General features: G+C 43.7%; 1 protein-coding gene across 1 annotated transcript in view; it reads left to right on the top strand.

The window, feature by feature from the left end:
* The window catches only part of ZFYVE26 (zinc finger, FYVE domain containing 26), a 62,609-nt gene that overhangs the window by 40,968 nt on the left and 3,622 nt on the right, over positions 1-18,019 (top strand). The window contains exons 28-38 of the mRNA XM_012656042.1: positions 1,950-1,981; positions 3,457-3,593; positions 4,549-4,769; positions 7,844-7,991; positions 8,231-8,440; positions 8,917-9,135; positions 13,499-13,696; positions 14,399-14,598; positions 15,411-15,552; positions 15,853-15,912; positions 17,088-17,270. Of these exons, the coding sequence (XP_012511496.1) occupies positions 1,950-1,981; positions 3,457-3,593; positions 4,549-4,769; positions 7,844-7,991; positions 8,231-8,440; positions 8,917-9,135; positions 13,499-13,696; positions 14,399-14,598; positions 15,411-15,552; positions 15,853-15,912; positions 17,088-17,270 (1,750 nt within the window). The remainder of the gene's footprint in view (positions 1-1,949; positions 1,982-3,456; positions 3,594-4,548; positions 4,770-7,843; positions 7,992-8,230; positions 8,441-8,916; positions 9,136-13,498; positions 13,697-14,398; positions 14,599-15,410; positions 15,553-15,852; positions 15,913-17,087; positions 17,271-18,019) is intronic.

Raw genomic sequence — 18,019 nt, 5'->3', positions numbered from 1 at the left:
GGGAGGCTGAGGCAGGAGGATCACTTGAGCCCAGGTGTTTGAGGTTGCTGTGAGCTAGGCTGACGCCACGGCACTCACTCTAGCCCGGACAACAAAAGCGAGACTCTGTCTCAAAAAAAAAAAAAAAATATTAATTTAACATTCACACTGGAATGCCATTAACTCTACAGTGAAATGTTTGTAGATTGACCTTACTAAGAGAGAAAGTGGGGGTATGAGGAAGCAGTGTACAACCTCTTACATGATGTTCTCTGTGAAATCAGGACTCTTGGTTCTTCAGAGTTCTTGGTTCGCCAGCTCAGTTATTTTCCAGCCACTCTTGCTTCAGTTGATCTCAGCTGGACTCAAAGGGACACATTCACACCTGCTGAATGCTTAGGCATTGCTCGCATCAGCTCTAATCTAGGTAGTCATCCTGGCTTCTTATCCACTGTTAGAAGGGCCCGCACTCTTTCCTACACATAGTTCATCTGGTGACACACTTCAGAAATGGCACATACCTCTTGCAAGACAGATCAAGACCATGTTTGCTGGCTCAGTATTGCTCGATTTTTTTCTGCTACTTCTAGCAGCAAAGGAGCATGAAACCAAGACTCCCAGAGCATCTGAGAATATGGGCCAAAGCAACTATCCAGAAGCAAAATTACTTTTAATTCTCCATGTTTTATTTACAGACTTAAATAGATTTTATATTCTGTTCAATAGCATTTTTATGTTTGTATTAATATGAACATTTTTGGTCATTATTTACCAGCATGATTACTGATCTCCTAGAAAGGAAGACATACCATGCTTTTTCTACAGTTTCTGTGACCCTGGCATACCACTGCTTCTCTCCCCCAGAGTGGGGAACAGGAATTGCTCATTCACCATACTACTGAGAATTGAAATGAGGAGTTAATATTGGTGGGGAGTCTTTCATTCTATAATTTTGCTCTCAGAGAGCCTCCGTTTTAATGAGGAGACAGCCAAGAAATAGGCCATAAGGCTGTTGATCAGTGCAATAGTAGAGGCACACACAGCTTATCCTGGGTGGTCAGGGGGGTTCCTAGAGGTAACCCTTCAAAGATGAGCCTTAGAGGATGAGGAATTAGTAGGAAAAGAAGCCAAAAAAGAGCATACCCAGAAGTTGGAGTAACAACTGCAAAGGTAGAGGCAGGAGAAAATGTTGAGGAACTGTAAATGGGTAGGTGATGGGTTCAGGTTTTGGCCAACATACCCTGGACTTCGCTCCTGGCAGCTAAGTGCTGGGAGGACTTAGGCACTGACTGGCACAAAGGCTTGGGCTTGCTCTCTGGTGTCATGGGCTGGGGCTGACCGGTTGGCCCCTTGTGCACGTAACAGACTTGGGCTCTGGCTTGTGGAGTTGGGGCTTGGTGGTTCATGACACTAGCTAAATTGACTAGGGCCATTTGTGGAGCAGGGAGGACTTTTCTATGGCTTGAACACAGGTCATGAATGGCAGATGGTCTCATGATATAGCTAGGCCAAGTCATAAAGGGCTTTGTCTACTCAACTGCAAATGTGGACTGTTTTAGCCTGAGGAGCTACCGAAGAATTTTAAGCAGGTGCATAACAAGACTTGATTTGCATTTTTGAAAGCTTGCTGTAGCTGCAAAGTAGGAAATAGGTTGACAGAATCAAGGAAACCAATTGGGAAGCTATTGCATACTCTAGCAATAAATGATGAAGGCCCTCACTGGGGCAGGGATGAAGAGAGATGGGGACATTTAAAGGGGTGTTTAGGAGGTGGAACAGACAGGACATGGTAAGTAGCCAGGACATGGTAAGTAGCCATGGCAGGTGAGGGAGAGGAAAGAGTTATAGATGATTCTCTGATATCTCACTTGAATAAAAGAGTAAATGCCAATATTATACACTAAACCAAACTCAAAACAAAGAGGAAAAGAAGTGATTCAGGCATTTAATTTTTATTTCTCTGTTTCCAGTGTACCAGAGGAGAATTCAGGACAACCAGAAGGTAAGGCTGAATCACATTCTCTGTTACTCTTCATTTATATATTCAAGTTGACTGTATCTTCAGTGTATCAGCTGCACCTGACACACTCGATAGCAACTTCATCCATCTTGTTTGCCAAAGAAAATTCTTGGCATTTCTATCAGCCTGTTTCTCCTACGGTTCATCATATTAACCTATGACACTGGCCCCACTAACTTTCAGCATTGAGAAGGCCAGCAACCAAAGAATTTGGTCCTTAACTTTTAGTCGATTTTTTTTCCTAGGTTTCCCTTCACCACCATCCTACCTTCCCTGCTCCCTCCTTACCCCTCAGTAGTCACTGTTAACAGTTTGGTCTATATCCTTCCACAGCAAGTTAGTTTTTAGAATACCCAGTGGCTCAGCCACTCATTTGAGAAACGTGCACCTTTCAGGGTTTCTCATGTGAAGCCACAGGGTTGTGTGACGAATTCTGTAACACTCTTCCCAGGTCTATGCCTGGGGAAGAAGGGTTGAAGTGCTTAGTGGGGTCTCCTACAGCAAACAAAAGGAACCAAGGAGAGAGAAAGGGGCCCTCATGCGGGGAGGTAGCTAAGCTCCCAGCAAAAAACCGGGTCCCTTTGGTAGAGTTGCAAGGGATAAGAAAATAATAGAGAAAAATGGAAAATGGAAGAAATAAAAGAATACACAGAGACAAAGATACAGTTTTATAAGTTTATAAAGATTATAGGCAAAGCGGGATCTCAGGGGGCTTAGACCTTCTCCATGGGTCTCAAAAGCCCCGAATGAGGTCTTACATGGTAACTTATAGGGAATAGTGAATAATTGCCAGGGGTAACAGATTTACATAACAGCAGGTAGTTCCTCTCAGGTTAACAGATTTTCAAAAGGTTTCTACAGAAGGCTTCTACAGATTCTTTAACTAATTCCATCTACGTGGGCAAACGGTTACAAACTCTTTCAAAGGTTAACTTCTAAATTCTAAGGTAAGTTTATCATTTAACAGAGGGGTTAAACAGAGATATGTTGGCTCCATGTTTATTAGGTTATCGTGAATGGAGACAGGTAGTCTAGAGTGGTTTAAACAAGAGCTTTGCTTTTAACCATTCGGGCAGCTGTCTGTTCTGGGGGGCACTCCATTGTCAGCTCTCAGCCTGTAGTTTTTAACACTTGTGCTTTACAAAGCAAATCCAAACCTTTAGGTCTGAGAAACGCGGCACCTCGTGGGATACAGCCACTACCGTCTTTCAGAGACGCCCTTCCGAGTGTAACAGCATTTAAAATGCAAACCAACACGTTCACATATTCTTTCAGGGCAAAGCTCTGCAAAGCTCCTAAGACAAATCCTGTCCCCAAACACGTTTAATACTAATTCATGGAGCAACACCCTCAGATAGCAGGCAAGTATCTGCCTGCATCTCACGCCAGCTCACTGACCTGGGCCACTCTGAACTGCCAGCCAGTGACTGACACATGAATGGCAATTCTCTTCTCAGCACCAGATGGCTCCCAGAGTGAAAGCCCTCCTTACTCATTTGTGGTGAAAGTCCCCAAAGCGGATGAAGTGGAATGGATTTTGGATCTGAAAGAGGAGGAAAATGAACTAGTGCGGAGTGAATTTTACTATGAGCAGGTAATAGCAATAAAATGCAATGGTCATTTAAGTTTCTTATGATGTGTAGTAGGATGGCAGAAAATATGAAGGTAGGTGAACACAGCCCGGCCTTCACTTATTTACAGTGTTATAACATGGGAGCTAAGACAACTAAATCTATTAAGGCAGAAAATGAGGAGCAACTTGGGGAGTGCACAAGAGGAGATCAGGAGAGGCTTCTTGGAAGAGGTAGCATTTAAGATAAGCCTTGGAAGAGTAGTAGGAGGGTGACAAGCAGGAATTTGGGGGCTGTGAGGGGAGTAAGGATACAGGAAAGACAAAGAGTACAAAACTAAAACATCTGAGCAAAGATGCATTGTCAAAAATTGCAGGACTTTATTGGAGAATTGGAAGTTGTTTAATTTGGAAGGAACATAGAGTCAATAGCGTTAATAGAGAAGTAGTAAAAGGCAGGTTTGAAAAGAATTATTTATGTATAAGGCCTTGAATTCTGCAGTAAGGAATGTCTATTTGGTAGGTGTCAGGGAGCTGTGAAAAGTTTCCAAGTATGCCTTAGGAATATTAATTTAGCAGCAGTATGTCCATGGCTTGAAGCAGAAGCTCCTCCAGGTAGTCAGACAAGCGAGGTGACCATTATAGTCCAAGCTAGCAATAAGGAGGACTTGCACTAGTGGAACAGTAGACCACAAAAAGGAAGGGACCTGTGGACGTTTCAAGAAGTAGGTCACATGTGGACACAGCACCTTCTTCCAGTAAGATGACTAAACCTGGCAGCCAGGCCTTTAGCGGTGCTGCTTAGGACATCTGAAAGTGGTTTAGTTCCACTTCTGCTTTGCTTTAGAATTTGATACCTTCCTCCAGTGTTTTTTAACCTTTTGAAAGGGGAAGAATTGTTTCTGCCATCCAGCTGCATTTGAAGAATGCTCTGGTCCCTGGACTTAGAATGCATCTCTCCCTTCTTTCACCCCTCCAGGCCCCCAGCGCCTCCTTGTGCATTGCCATCCTGAATCTGCACCGGGACAGCACTGCCTGTGGTCACCAGCTGATTGAGCACTGCTGCAAGCTGTCCAAGGGCCTTGCCAACCCAGAGGTGGACGCAGGGTTGCTCACAGACATTATGAAGCAGCTGCTCTTCAGTGCCAAGATGATGTTCGTCAAGGCTGGCCGGAGCCAGGACTTGGCTCTTTGTGACAGGTATATGGAAATGGATCTGTATTCTTTTCTGTAGTGGCAGTTTCTCTCCAGCCTCTTTTTCTAACCCCAGTATGATTTCTTATCTCACCATCTTCTCTGACAAGACATGCTAAAATACTTTGCATCTCAGTTTGATGTTGATGAAGTACTGTTACCACATCCCAAGTATTCTTCCTCACCTACCTGGACAGCCTATGTCCTTTTCTTTTTCAGAGTGGATCCTCAGAGCAGAGTTTTCTCTAGCTTTGCTCAGTCAGAAAGTAAAGACTTTGACTGGTTAATTTGTAATTAAAATTAATTTAGGGAAGCACCTTTAGACTGTGTAGAACTTTCTGGCTTTTAAAGAAAATGTATCCTCCCTAAATGACCAGTGATTAGCCTTGAATAAAACTCTACCCCAATCTTGACCAAATTCAGACTGTGACCTCAGCAAGTTCTGGATAATAGATCTATAAAGACAATCTGGGGATTGTTCTGTTCCTGTGTCAAGGTAGGAACGGTCATAAAGTAGAAGTGTCTATGGAAAAAGTGTGATTAGACTTCCCTCTGGTTCCTGCACAACCTGCTTTGACTCCATTTATTAACTTGACAATGAAAACTCCCAGCTCCCTGCTTATCCACCCAGATGCATGACTCATGATGAGTGTTCCCAGCACTCAGTCCTAACCAGATTTGGGAGCAGGGAGAATAATTTTCTTTGGAGTGTAAATGCCTCCTTCAGACACTTTCTCCGAGTACTTACATACAAACTCACCGGCCAAAATGGAGCACAATGAATCCCAGCTTCACTACTTGCTAGTAACCTTGGACAAGGCTGCTAGCTCTTCTGGGCCTCAGTTTCCCCTCTATGAAATGGGGGTGATAGTACTTATAGGTCTGTTATGAGGATATAATGAGATCACCCATGTGAAGGGTGAAGAATTAAGCCGGTACATATTGTGTACTCCAGAAATGTTAGTAATTTTTATTATTTTTCTTAACAAAAGCTAGAAGGTTGAAAAGAGCAGGAGGTGAGAAAGAAAGTAGAAGGAAGTAAAAAGGAGCTAATTTTACTCTTTTATATCAAGAGGCAAATAGCTTCTACATCATTTTTCAAGTGGATAAATGAAAAAATAGATGTATGTAAAGTGAAGTTTTCTAAATAACCATGAAAAGAACCAAAAATCTACAAAATTCACAGGAAAGGATAGGATGCGAAAAGCAGAAACCTCTCCATGTAGCAAAAAGTAGAAAACAAACATGAAAAAAGATTTAAGGCAAAAATATTAAAAATCCAAATATATATCAAATATCAGAAATGTAAATAAGAAAAGAAAAAGATACTCAGATTGAAGGGAAAACAAATTTAACATCAACAAATTTAACATCAAACAAATTTAACATCCTGTACTTCCTAGGAAATCTAATGTAGATGGAGGAAATATCCACTTTAGCCTGAGAATAGCAGAAACTAAGGAAGTTCTCACTTCAGTAGGGTTCTCACCCACCCCAAGGTACCATCGGCTTCTTTGACAGTTTACAGCAGTAGTTTCAAATGACACATTCTTTCTCCCCCACTCTGCATTCTGATATACCCACTGCAGGGAATGGTCCCCTTTGCTGATGAGAATACATTGATCTCTCACATGTGTTGCTGTGCAAATCAGTTTAAAGCTCCTGTTTTGTAGATGATTTTTATCCTGTTTTTAGGTCAGACCCCCTTCTGATAGACAAACAAATAAATACAAATTTAAAAACAAAACTCAAACTACCTATTTCAAATGCTTTCATTTTCTAAATGTATAAATATATTATCGTACCGATGCTTTTATACACTATACTTTCCCCTACCCCATCCCTACTAGGTTATGAGTCACTGATGTACAGAATCCCTTTCCAGGGAAACTGCTGAACAAGTCAGGATCCACAGGTTTTTTGCTGGAATGATGACACAAGATTCAGGAACCTCGAGTGTAGGCTTGTTTCAGGCAGCCCTAGATAGAATGATCCAGCCCTCTGGCCTCTCTGTCTTTATAAGGTTTTTACAAGCATCTGGTATCAGGGGTAAGAAGGCAATCCTAGTAAGCTACACTGAGGGCCCATCCTTAGCCCAGGGAAAAGACGTCAAGTCTAGAATCTGAGTGAAGGGGCAGGATGCCCCTGCCCAGCAGGGCCTCCGGGGAATGGTAGTGATGTGCTTTCTGAACTAACCGGGAGTGCTAACTAACTAACTAACCAACCGGGATACTGAATCTATGCTGCCTTCATAAGGGAGAGTTCAAAAGGACCAAAAAGCAAATGGGTAACTTGTAAGGTCCCAACATTCATGTAAAGGCCTTGCCTCAAATAGAAGCCCTGAGTGTCCCTACTGCAAACATTAATATCTAACATTTCATAGCTGCCAAAAAGTTCCATGCACTATCCTAAGCCCTTTTACTTGGGTTATTTCATTTTATCCCTAAAACTCCATTACTACAGTCACATGTCACTTAATGACAGGGATACGTTCAGAGAAATGCATCATTAGTCGATTTTGTTGTTGTGTGAACATCACAGAGTGTACTTACGCAAATCTAGACGGTATGGCCTATTACTCCTAGGCTACAAACTGGTATAGCACGTTACTGTACTGAGTACTATAGGCAATTGTAACACAAGTATTTGTGTATCTAAACATATCTATTAATCTGTTATGGAATTAGTAAAAAAAGAAAGAATTTAAAAAAAAATAAACCTATCTAAACATAGAAAAGGTACAGTAAAAATATGGTATTATAATCTGGGACCACTGTTGTATATGCTGTCAGTTGTTAACAGAAATGTCATTATGTAGTACATGACTATCCACTTTACAGATGAGTAAATTAAGGCAGAGAGATGTTAACTGACTTGCCCCAGATCATAGAGCTACTAGGTGATGGAGCTGAGATTCAAAGAGTGTGACTCCAGAGCCTCACTCGCAGTGTCTGTGCTGTGCACCTCTCAACTCTCATTATCACGTTTCACGTTGAAAATGGAATAGAAAACTGTTAAGCAAAGACTATTCTTCGTAAGACCTGGGAAGCCTCACTGCCTTGCCCCTTTCCCCCCTGTAGCTACATCAGCAAGGTAGATGTACTGAATATTTTAGTTGCTGCCGCCTATCGCCACGTGCCATCTCTGGATCAGCTCTTGCAGCCGGCTGCAGTAACCAGGCTAAGGAACCAGCTTTTGGAAGCTGAGTACTACCAACTGGGCGTTGAGGTGAGGCAAAAACAAAGCATACTTCCACCCCACTATAATGACTTAGCTTTGCTTCATCTTGCAAACAGGTATTGCCAACTCTTAGTTGTCCTGACCATGGGAAGCAGGTAGGGCATGACCAGTTTGCCAAGGTGTGGGGAGTGGTGAGGTGGTTGGTAGCTTGGGGATAGAATAGGTCTTTGGGACTTTCAAGCCTGGGTGTAGCTACCTCTCACTAAAAGGAGCAATTTTTCCTCCAGGTCTCCACAAAGACTGGGCTTGATGCCACTGGGGCGTGGCATGCCTGGGGCATGGCCTGCCTCAAAGCTGGGAACCTCGCTGCAGCTCGGGAGAAGTTCAGTCGCTGTCTGAAGCCCCCGTTTGACCTCAATCAGCTGAGTCATGGCTCAAGGCTAGTACAGGACGTGGTTGAGTACCTGGAGTTCACAGCGAGGCCCCTCATATCCTTGGTAAGAGCAAAGCAGGCAGAGTGCCCAGCTCAGGGAGGGAGGCCCAGGAACAGTAATGGCCTGAGAAAAGGATCAGGTTAAATTCAACTAAAGTCCAGGTTTATATTCTGTTTTTTTCCATTACATATAGTTAGATAAGTAACTACATATGGCTGTGTAAATAATAGAGCCAATTTTTTTTAAAAAAGGAAACTATAGAGAACTATTTTTAAAAAGATAAAAACCACATAATCCCATACCCAGACTAATTAGTGTTAAGATTTTGGAGAATTTTCTGTTATGTTTTTGAAGGAAATTGGAGGTATGCCGTATTTTAATATATAGAACTTTGAATCCTTCCTGCTTTTCTACCCTTAAAACTATATTGTGTTCATTTTTCCAGTTGATAAATATTCTTTGAAAACAATATTTTTAGTGACTGCTGAGAACTTACTGAGTTCTGTTTTTCTCTCTCTCACTCTCTCCTTTCCTGTCAGCAAGATGACGATTACTTTGCCACCTTGAGGGAACTGGAAGCTACCCTTCGTACCAAGAGCCTCTCTCTAGAGATGATTCCTGAAGGGAAGGTCATGAACAACACCTACTACCAAGAATGCCTCTTCTACCTGCACAACTATAGCACCAACCTGGCCATCATCAGCTTCTACATGCGGCACAGCTGCCTGCGGGAAGCCCTGCTGCACCTCCTCAACAAGGTGAGACACGCCAGCACAGCTCACAGGGGGCAGTGCCAGCCTTGCTCACCTAGCTTGGACCAGTTGGCTTTAAGAGGGATGATGATGGCCCCTTACAGTTAACCCAGCATTGAGCTGTGAGATCATCTCTGGCAGAGTCGGGTCAAAATGGAAGACTCTGTCTACACAACCATTATTGGATGAGTGTACAAGAAGTCTTAGCCTGGATCCCTAATCACCATCCTGACTGGCAGTGGCAAATTTCATCCCTTCTCCCAAAACATGTAGCAGAATTGGATAGCAGTTAAGAGCATGGTCTCTGGAATGAGATGCTTAGTGTGAGTCTTGTGTGACCTTGGACATATTGCTTAGCTCTCTTGGTTCCCGCACACCTGCCCACCTCGCCTGGGATGGTGTCCAGCTTCTGGCCCAGCTGCTGGTCCACTCAGAGTTGTTACCACAAGGGCTGGGAAGCACCCATGGCACCGATCCTACATTTGGGCCCCAAATATATGTTGAAAGGAGAATGTGCTCTACTTTTTTCTTCTCATATCCTCTGCCCCCTCCCACCAGAGGCATTATTTCTTTGGAGCCACTGATAAGCAATCAACATTCCGCTTCACCATGACCCTTTGACATTCCTTTTTGATTTTCATTTTTTAAAATTCTATTTATTTGTGTATTTGTATGTTTATTTATTTATTAATGAATGAATGAGATGGGACCTAGGCTGGCCTTGAACTCCTGGACTCAAGTAATCCTCCCGCCTCAGCCTATCTATTAATAGCAGGTGGGACTACAGGCATGCGTCACCGCACCCAGCTGTGTTCCTTTTTTTTATCTGAATGTTCCGTAATAACTTTCTGAATGGTCTGATATGTACCAAATTTCATAGAAAGTTAAAGGAGCTCAAGGCAAACTTTAATTTCATTCTGTCACCCTAAATCACAACGGCAGCCAATGAAGTTTACAGATAGACCTATTTTCTAGAATTGCTCCAGGTGAAATCAGCAGTTTGCAGAATCGTGGTGACCATACCTCTACAGAACAGTGAGGGAGTTATTTTTACCACTGCTTAGCTACTGACTATTTTAGCTACTAACCAGGTCTCAAGAATACTGTGGAAGTCATCTTATTTGAAGTTTAATACTAACTTTTTTCCTCTTCCTCAGTTTCCAAATGAGTTTAGAGGTAGAGACTGGACATACCCCAGGTCTGTTCTCTCTGACAACTGTAATCCAGAGAGTTAAGCTGCTTACTTAATTAGCTTGGCATAAGCTGGTGACCTCATTGCTTTGGCTTTATATTCGTCACAACCAGGAAAGAAGTCTTCTTTTTATCTCCTGCAATCAGTTATCCTTGAACTGAAATACCTTGCCTTTATTCTCATGCACGTAGGGACAGCAGAAAAAAAATTGTGAAAATTACACCTAAAGGCCTAGAGCATAGAAGGTGATCTGTTTCTAGCACATTCCCTTTGCCGCTTTGCCCACACTGCCCCCAGAGTGAGCTTTCTAAAACATAAATACACTGAGTTTATTCCCCTTCTTAAAAGGCTGTCAGTGGACCCCAAAGCCACAGGACGGAGTCCAAATTCCTTAGCAGACTACAAGACCCACCAGGATCATGCCTCTTGTTTCTCCAATTTATTTTCTATCTGTACCCTACATTCCAGACTCATCAAATTACTTCAATTTTCCTGATTGTACCATGCACCATCATATCTCCACGAGTCTTTATATGCTGTTCCCTCCACCTAGAATGCCCTGACCCTCCTTGTTTTCTTGGGAAACTCCTGTTTATTCTTTCAGTGTCCTTTCAGACCTCTCTGTTCAGCATTGACAGAATATACAAGCAGCATTAACCACCTCTTCCTCTGCACCACCACTGTGCTTGTTATTACATTTATCCCAGTGGCCTGCAACTATTTGTTTATAATTGAGTCTTCACACCTGGACCAAGAAGACCTATATTTTACTTATGTGTATTCAGGCACCCGGCCTAATACCAGTTATTAATCAATGAGTGGATAGATGAATGGATGAAATGGAAGTTCTTAAGGTACTTTTCTTCCGAGGAATTCCATCCTTTCTACAGAGCTAATGGCCCTGCTTCTTAAAGTCTGACCTGCAACTTTTAGATTGGGTCTGATTTTCCCAGTTAGGAATAGGCTGAATCAGAAAAGGAGTCCTAACCTTCACCCACTGTGGATGTTCTCAAAGCCCAGATCCTCTCTGCTTCTAAACAGCTCATGACAAGTGCCACCGTGCCAGCGTGTTGTACCACCATGAGTTTATAGCCATCCTTTACTGTCCATTGGTTACTCCTAACCTAAAGTCAAATGCCAAAATGACTTCTCTTTCTTTTCTTTTGCTATGGAATGGGGGTTTATGAGTCAGGATCTCTGAACCACAGGTGAGCTTCAAAAGCAGGGAGGTTACTATGTATGTACCCTTTCCTGAGGAGTCAGTCCATAATGTTTATTGTTTCCTCATTCATCTAAGAAATATTTACTAAGTGGCCAAGGCCTATTCTGGGCACTAGGGATACAACAGTAAAAAAAAAAAAAAGACAGACAAATCTGCCCTTATAAAATTTACATTATAGGAGGGAGAGAGACAATAAACATGGGACATAAAATATATAGTGTGGGTGATGAATAAGAAGAAAGAAAAAGCAGGGGAAGAGGGAGGGTTGCTTGTGTAATCTTAGACTGTGTGTCTCAGGTGACATCTGAGTAAGGAGCTAAAGGACATGAGGAGTGAGTCATGCGGATCTATGGGGGAAGCATAATCCAGGCAGAGGGACTAACAAGGGCAGGGGCCAGGGTGGCTAGAGCAGAGTCAGCTGGGACAGGGTAGCAGTAGGTAAGATCAGAAAGGTAACAGACCCAATCATGTGGACATTGTGAGGAATGAGAAAGGAAACCACTAGAAGATTGTAGGCTGAGGAGTAACATGATCCAGGTGATGTTTTAACAGAATCACTCAGTTTGATGTGTTGGCGCTGGACAGAAGAGAGGCAGTTTGGTATGCTGGTAGACTGGGGTGGAGGGGAGGCTATTGCAGTAATCCAGGCAAATGGCTTGGGCCAGCGTGGACCAGTGGAGGTGGTGAGAAGTGGTCAGAGTCTGTGTCTATTGTGATGGTCAAGCCAATAGAATTTGCTGGTGAATTTGATGTAGGAGTGTGAGGGAAAGGATAACTCTAAGGTTTGGGGCCTAAATAATTAGAAGAATAGAATTACCATCTGAGAAAGGGAAGACTTAGGAAACAGCAGATTTCAAGAAGCAATCAAGCGTGCAGTTTTAGATGTGTTAAGTTTGTTAGATACCCAAAAAGACAAGTTAAATAGGCAATTGGATGTAAATTGGATATACAGTTCTAGAGTTCAAGGGGAATGAACTGTCTGGATATATGGATTTAGGCACCATCAACAAATAGATAGTAAGCCATGAGACTGGATAAAATCACCAGGACAGTGAGTATAGATGGAAAAGAGAACAGGTTCCTTCTGAGCCCTGGGGAGATCGGGAAGAATCGGCAAAGGAAACCGAGAAGGAGCAGGCAGAGATGTAGAAAGAAAACCTGGAAAGGATGAGAAATCCTAGAGGCCAAATAAGGAAAGTTTTTCTCAATTAAAAATAAAAATTTAAATTAAAAATCAAAAGGTGGTTTTTCAAGGAGGAAGAAGCCATCATCTATATCAAAAGCTGCTGAGGCTGGGCACAGGGTGGCTCACACCTGTAATCCTATCACTCTGGGAGGCCGAGGTAGGAGGATTGCTTGAAGCCAGGAATTCAAGACAAGCCTGAACAAGAGTGAAACCCCATCTCTACAAAAAATAGAAAAATTAGCTAGGCATGGTGATGTGCACCTGTAGTCCCAGCTACTTGGGAGGCTGGGACAGCAGAATCGCTTGAGCCCAGGAGTTTGAGGTTACAGTGAGCTATGATGACGCCACTGCACTCTCTCCCAGGCAACAGAGGGAGACTCTGTCTCAAAAAGAAAAGCTACCGCTGAGGACCAAGAATTAACTGTTAGGTTTAAGAGTTTAGTGGTCATTGATGACACAGGAGGCAGTTTCAATGGAGTTATGGCTGCAGAAGCTAGATTAGAGTGTATTCAAGAGGAAAATCACAAGAGGGAATTGGAGACAGTGAGTATAGATGACTCCATCAAGGAGCTTTTCTGTAAAAGGAAGGAGAGAAGAGATGCAGTCACTAGAGTGAGATTCTCAAAGGTATCTGTGACACACAAGGTTAAGAAGCACTACTAGGGGAGGACGCTGAAGGTACGGAAGTGGAAGGAAATTCAGACTGGATCCCAGACAGTGCCAGAACCCAGGCTCAAGACTTCTGACTTCTTACCTTGTCCTGCTCCAGGAGAGTCCTCCAGAAGTCTTCATAGAAGGCATTTTCCAGCCAAGCTATAAAAGCGGGAAGCTACACGCTTTGGAAAATTTACTAGAATCTATTGATTCAACCTTGGAGAGCTGGGGAAAGTACTTGATTGCTGCCTGCCAACATTTACAGAAGAAGAACTACTACCACATTCTGTACGAGCTGCAGCAGTTTATGAAGGTAATAGCAGCCCCTTCCTGCCCTCTACCTCTGTCGCTGATGCCCTGTCATGCAGGAGAGGCTAATTGGGAACAAGACTGCCATTTGGTCCCTGGCCTTGCTGTTTGACTAACCCTAGAGCAAATCCATGTTGCTGTCTAGCATTGTTAAAAAATGCTAGGATTTGTATCCTGAATTTAGAGGCAAACTTTAATCTTATCAGTCATGCCATTCTTTAGAATGCATTGAATGTAAAGGTAAAAAAAGAAGTATGTGGTAGTTTGAAGATAAGCATGAGGCGTGAATGCAGAATTCATAAGGAATGATAGAAAAGCAAGTGTGGTTTTAGAGAAAATGCACGAAGGGAAAAGGAACAAATTCCTCCCAATCTATCTGAAGATTGGCAATACTAAATTACAGAGAAATTGAATTATTCAATGCCAGAGTAAGAATGAAGCCAATTTGAATGGAGAGTCAGAAGCATCTTTTTTTTAGATCTCCTCAGTGGTGGAATAATGTCCTACCCAAGAACTCCACCAGTTAATGCACTTTAGGATCTCTTGGACTTTGGAATGATGGGCACAAAATAGCAGTTCAGCTGATAGTGGGCATGGGTGCCGGCAGCCAGTCTTCATGAGTGGAAGTCAGATCAGCATTCTCATCACAGCCCTCCTCCAATATCCCTGATCTCCTTTGATCTGAACATTCACTTTCCTCTTCTAGGACCAAGTCCGGGCAGCCATGACATGCATTCGGTTCTTCAGTCACAAAGCAAAGTCGTATACAGAACTGGGAGAGAAGCTGTCATGGCTGCTCAAGGCCAAGGACCATCTGAAGATCTACCTCCAAGAAAATTCTCGCAGCTCCGGAAGGAGGAAAACCACCTTCTTCCGAAAAAAGATGACTGCAGCTGATGTGTCAAGGTAGCTTAAGGCTCAGGGGACCATTGGTGCATGGCAGAAAGGCTGGAACTGAATGTCTCTTGGCGATAAAGCTGCTCTTACCCAATCCCTGAACCCTTAAAAAACTCTAAAAGGAGTCATCCTGGATGACAGTGTCTAATACCAGCTTGGCAAGCCTATGGAGGAGCTTATAAGGGAGAGGGGGAGTGGAGGGAAGATTAAGATCACAGGCCACCATCAGACTAAACTCCAAACCTCTTACAACAGGCAAAAAAGATCCTGCATGTTCTGGTCCCTGCCAAGGTCTCCATCTTTATCTCCTGGTACTCTCTTCTTCCTCACTGTCAGTCGCTGCCCTCCCAGGGTTCCTCAATACACCAAGTCCTCTCTTCCCCTCAGCTTTTATACTTACCAGTCCCTCTGCTTAGACCACAACATCTAACATAAATGCTCCACCACATTTATTGCCTTCATAGACTTAATCGTTAAATATTTTATGTTTCTGTGTGCTATCTCTCTCCTCTAGCCTATAAACTCAATGAGGGCAGAGTTCATGTCTGTCTTGGCCTCTGTTGTTGTACCTGGCACACAGGTGCTCAGAAAATGCTTGTTGATTCAATGACTGGACCTTTTATCCAATTCCACAGTGCACCTTAACTATTATGAGTCTGTGTGTGGCACTAGACCACCCACTTTTGTCTTGTCATAGCTGCTCAGAGGGTACTTGGAGGTCTCTGTATCATTTCTTTTGCCTTTGCCTTCGCCATCTTATTCTGACCTGGCCCTAGTCACCTCACTCGTGAGGCTGGACTGTATGTGTTCTGTCACCATAGGCACATGAACACACTTCAGCTGCAGATGGAAGTGACCAGGTTCTTACATCGGTGTGAAAGTGCTGGGACCTCTCAGATCACCACTTTGCCTCTGCCAACCCTGTTTGGAAATAACCACATGAAAATGGATGTTGCCTGCAAGGTATGTACAGTGTTTCAGACCCCTAGCAAACTGCTCTCATTTTTCAGAACACTTGTCACAACTGTAATTGTCTAGTTATTATTTCAGGTGTTTGATGGCTGCCTCTCCACTAGAACGTGAGCCACAGAATGTACTTGGACCAAGTACATTTTGATCATTCTTATATCCCTAGCACCTAGCACTTAGTAGGATCTCAACAAATATTTGTGAATAATTGAATAAGTGAGGGCCGTCATTCTTGATTGAAGGGCTACTCTAATAATTATTGCTTCTTTAATCACATTTCCCTCTCCTTCTCAGGTCATGCTGGGAGGGAAAAATGTAGAAGATGGTTTTGGAATCGCATTCCGTGTTCTGCAGGTATGACTTGAATTACTCCAGATTATACCAAGGACAAGCACCACCTGACTACAATCCCATGAGAGATTATTCTTTAGAAAATTTTTATCCCCAGAAAAGTAGATTTACATGTACTAGGGCTGAAATCAAGGAGGTGGCTATTGTAGAACTGGGTCAAATTCAAGACTTTAGTCCACTTTGCCAAAAGCTGAGTTACCAATGACAAATTCATAAAAAGCTTTCAGATAAATACCTGAAGCCAGGTCTAGGACAGTTCCCCACAGCTGTTTGCCTGCAGAACCACTGCTTGTCCTTACAAGGAAGTGTGGCTGGAAGGGGTAGCCAGGGCCTTTCCACTGGCCACAGGGGCTGCCCCTCCATCCTCTGTCTGCACAGGAGCTGGCTCTAGGGTACCTTTTCTGTTGCTTGTGTTGAAAGGACACAGGTGCAGCTGTGGCACTGGCGTAGGGGCTAGAGCAGGGCACTGAAACCACAAGGGCAGAGTCTCTCCAGATCCCCCCACCACCACACAGCTTCATGCAGATGCCCCAGGAGCTGACTGAGGACCATCACTGTTCAGGGTAGGCAGGGCACTGTACACATTGTGCATGTCTCAAGGATCAATGGCTTCATAAACAATCAGCCAGGTGTCTTTCTTCCCGCCCATTTGCAGTGTTGGACAAAGCTCTCCACACACAGATACCCTTGGTGGGCAGGCAGAGGGGCAACGCCTCCCAGGCCTTGTGGCAAAAGAGTTATCCTAGACCAGGTTTAAGGTGTTTATCTGGCAGTTTTAAGCAAATCAATCTTTTGGCGAATTGGTCTGCTCTGAACACTTAGGCATCTCTTAACAGAGCACCAGGTGTCCAGTGCAGAAAATACCAGCCCCTCACACCTGTTCCCCAGGAGAAAGGTGACTCATTAGAGAAAATGAACCAGTCTTGGAAATTTGATAAGAATTTTTCAGAAAGTACCACAGCAGCAAGTGATATTACCATTTTTAGATATTAAGGCTATAATTTTTTCTGGATGCTTCAAGGAACTTATGCTTGTTTTATGTTTGTTATATTCCTGTTTTCTATTGTGACTACAGTCCATGTGGCTTATGTGTACTGAGCATAGTGGGAGCTTTTCAGATGTCACCTCCCTTCGCCTATTGCTGTCCCCTAAGCCCGTCATCCTGTGCCCTGTTGTAGGACTTCCAGCTGGATGCTGCCACGACCTACTGCAGAGCTGCCCGGCAGTTGGTGGAGAAGGGGAAATACAGTGAGATCCGGCAACTGCTCAAGTGTGTTAGTGAGTCGGGCATGGCAGCCAAAAGTGACGGGGACACCATCCTCCTCAACTGCCTGGAAGCGTTCAAGAGAATTCCACCCCAGGTGCGTGCCCTTCCACACCTCTTGGCTCTCCCTCTGTTTCAGGTCTTCATATCCCCCTCTTTGTTTTTCTGTTCCCCGTACTATGCCTGAACCTCTACAAGATCCCTTTATCTTTCTGACCCCTCTGCAATAATGGCCTCACTCTAATCGACCTTCCCTATAAAGAAAATTTATAGCGATGACCTCTATCCCCAGAAGGTGTCCCTTGACCTCCCATTATCTAATATTGTTTGCACCTGGAAGGAAGTGTCTATGGACCAATGGAGTTAAGCTTCTCCCTGTGATTCTGGAGAAGGCCAGGGTGAGCCAGCAGGTGGCCTTTGAAGAATGTTGCCTGCATAATTGTCCCCCTGTGGCTTCCTTGTAGGTGTACAGAGCCACGCCCATTTGTGAAGGCCAAGGACAGGCAGGCCTCTTGGGAGCTATTCCTTCTCCCCAAATTCTCAAGCTTAGTGTTATGGTTAGATTTCCTTTCTTGCTCTTACAGCGGGAGTTGAATTTGTAAAGAAGAGTCAGCTGGGCATGGTGGTGCACGCCTGTAGTCCTAGCTACTCAGGAGGCTGAGGCAGGAGGATCACTTGAGCCCAAGAGTTCTGGGCAATACTGCACTGTGCCAATTGAGTGTCCACACTAAGTTCGGCATTGATATGGTGACCTCCTGGGAGCAGGGCAGCACCAGACTGCCTAAGGAGGGGTGAACCAGCCCAGGTCAGAAATGGAGCAATCAAAATTCCCATGCTTGATCAGCA

The sequence above is a fragment of the Propithecus coquereli genome, unplaced genomic scaffold (assembly GCF_000956105.1).
Source record: "Propithecus coquereli isolate 6110/MARCELLA unplaced genomic scaffold, Pcoq_1.0 Scaffold5, whole genome shotgun sequence".
NCBI lineage: Eukaryota > Metazoa > Chordata > Mammalia > Primates > Indriidae > Propithecus > Propithecus coquereli.
The sequence above is the reverse complement of the archived record's forward strand: the minus strand, read 5'-3'. Positions and strand labels throughout refer to the sequence as shown.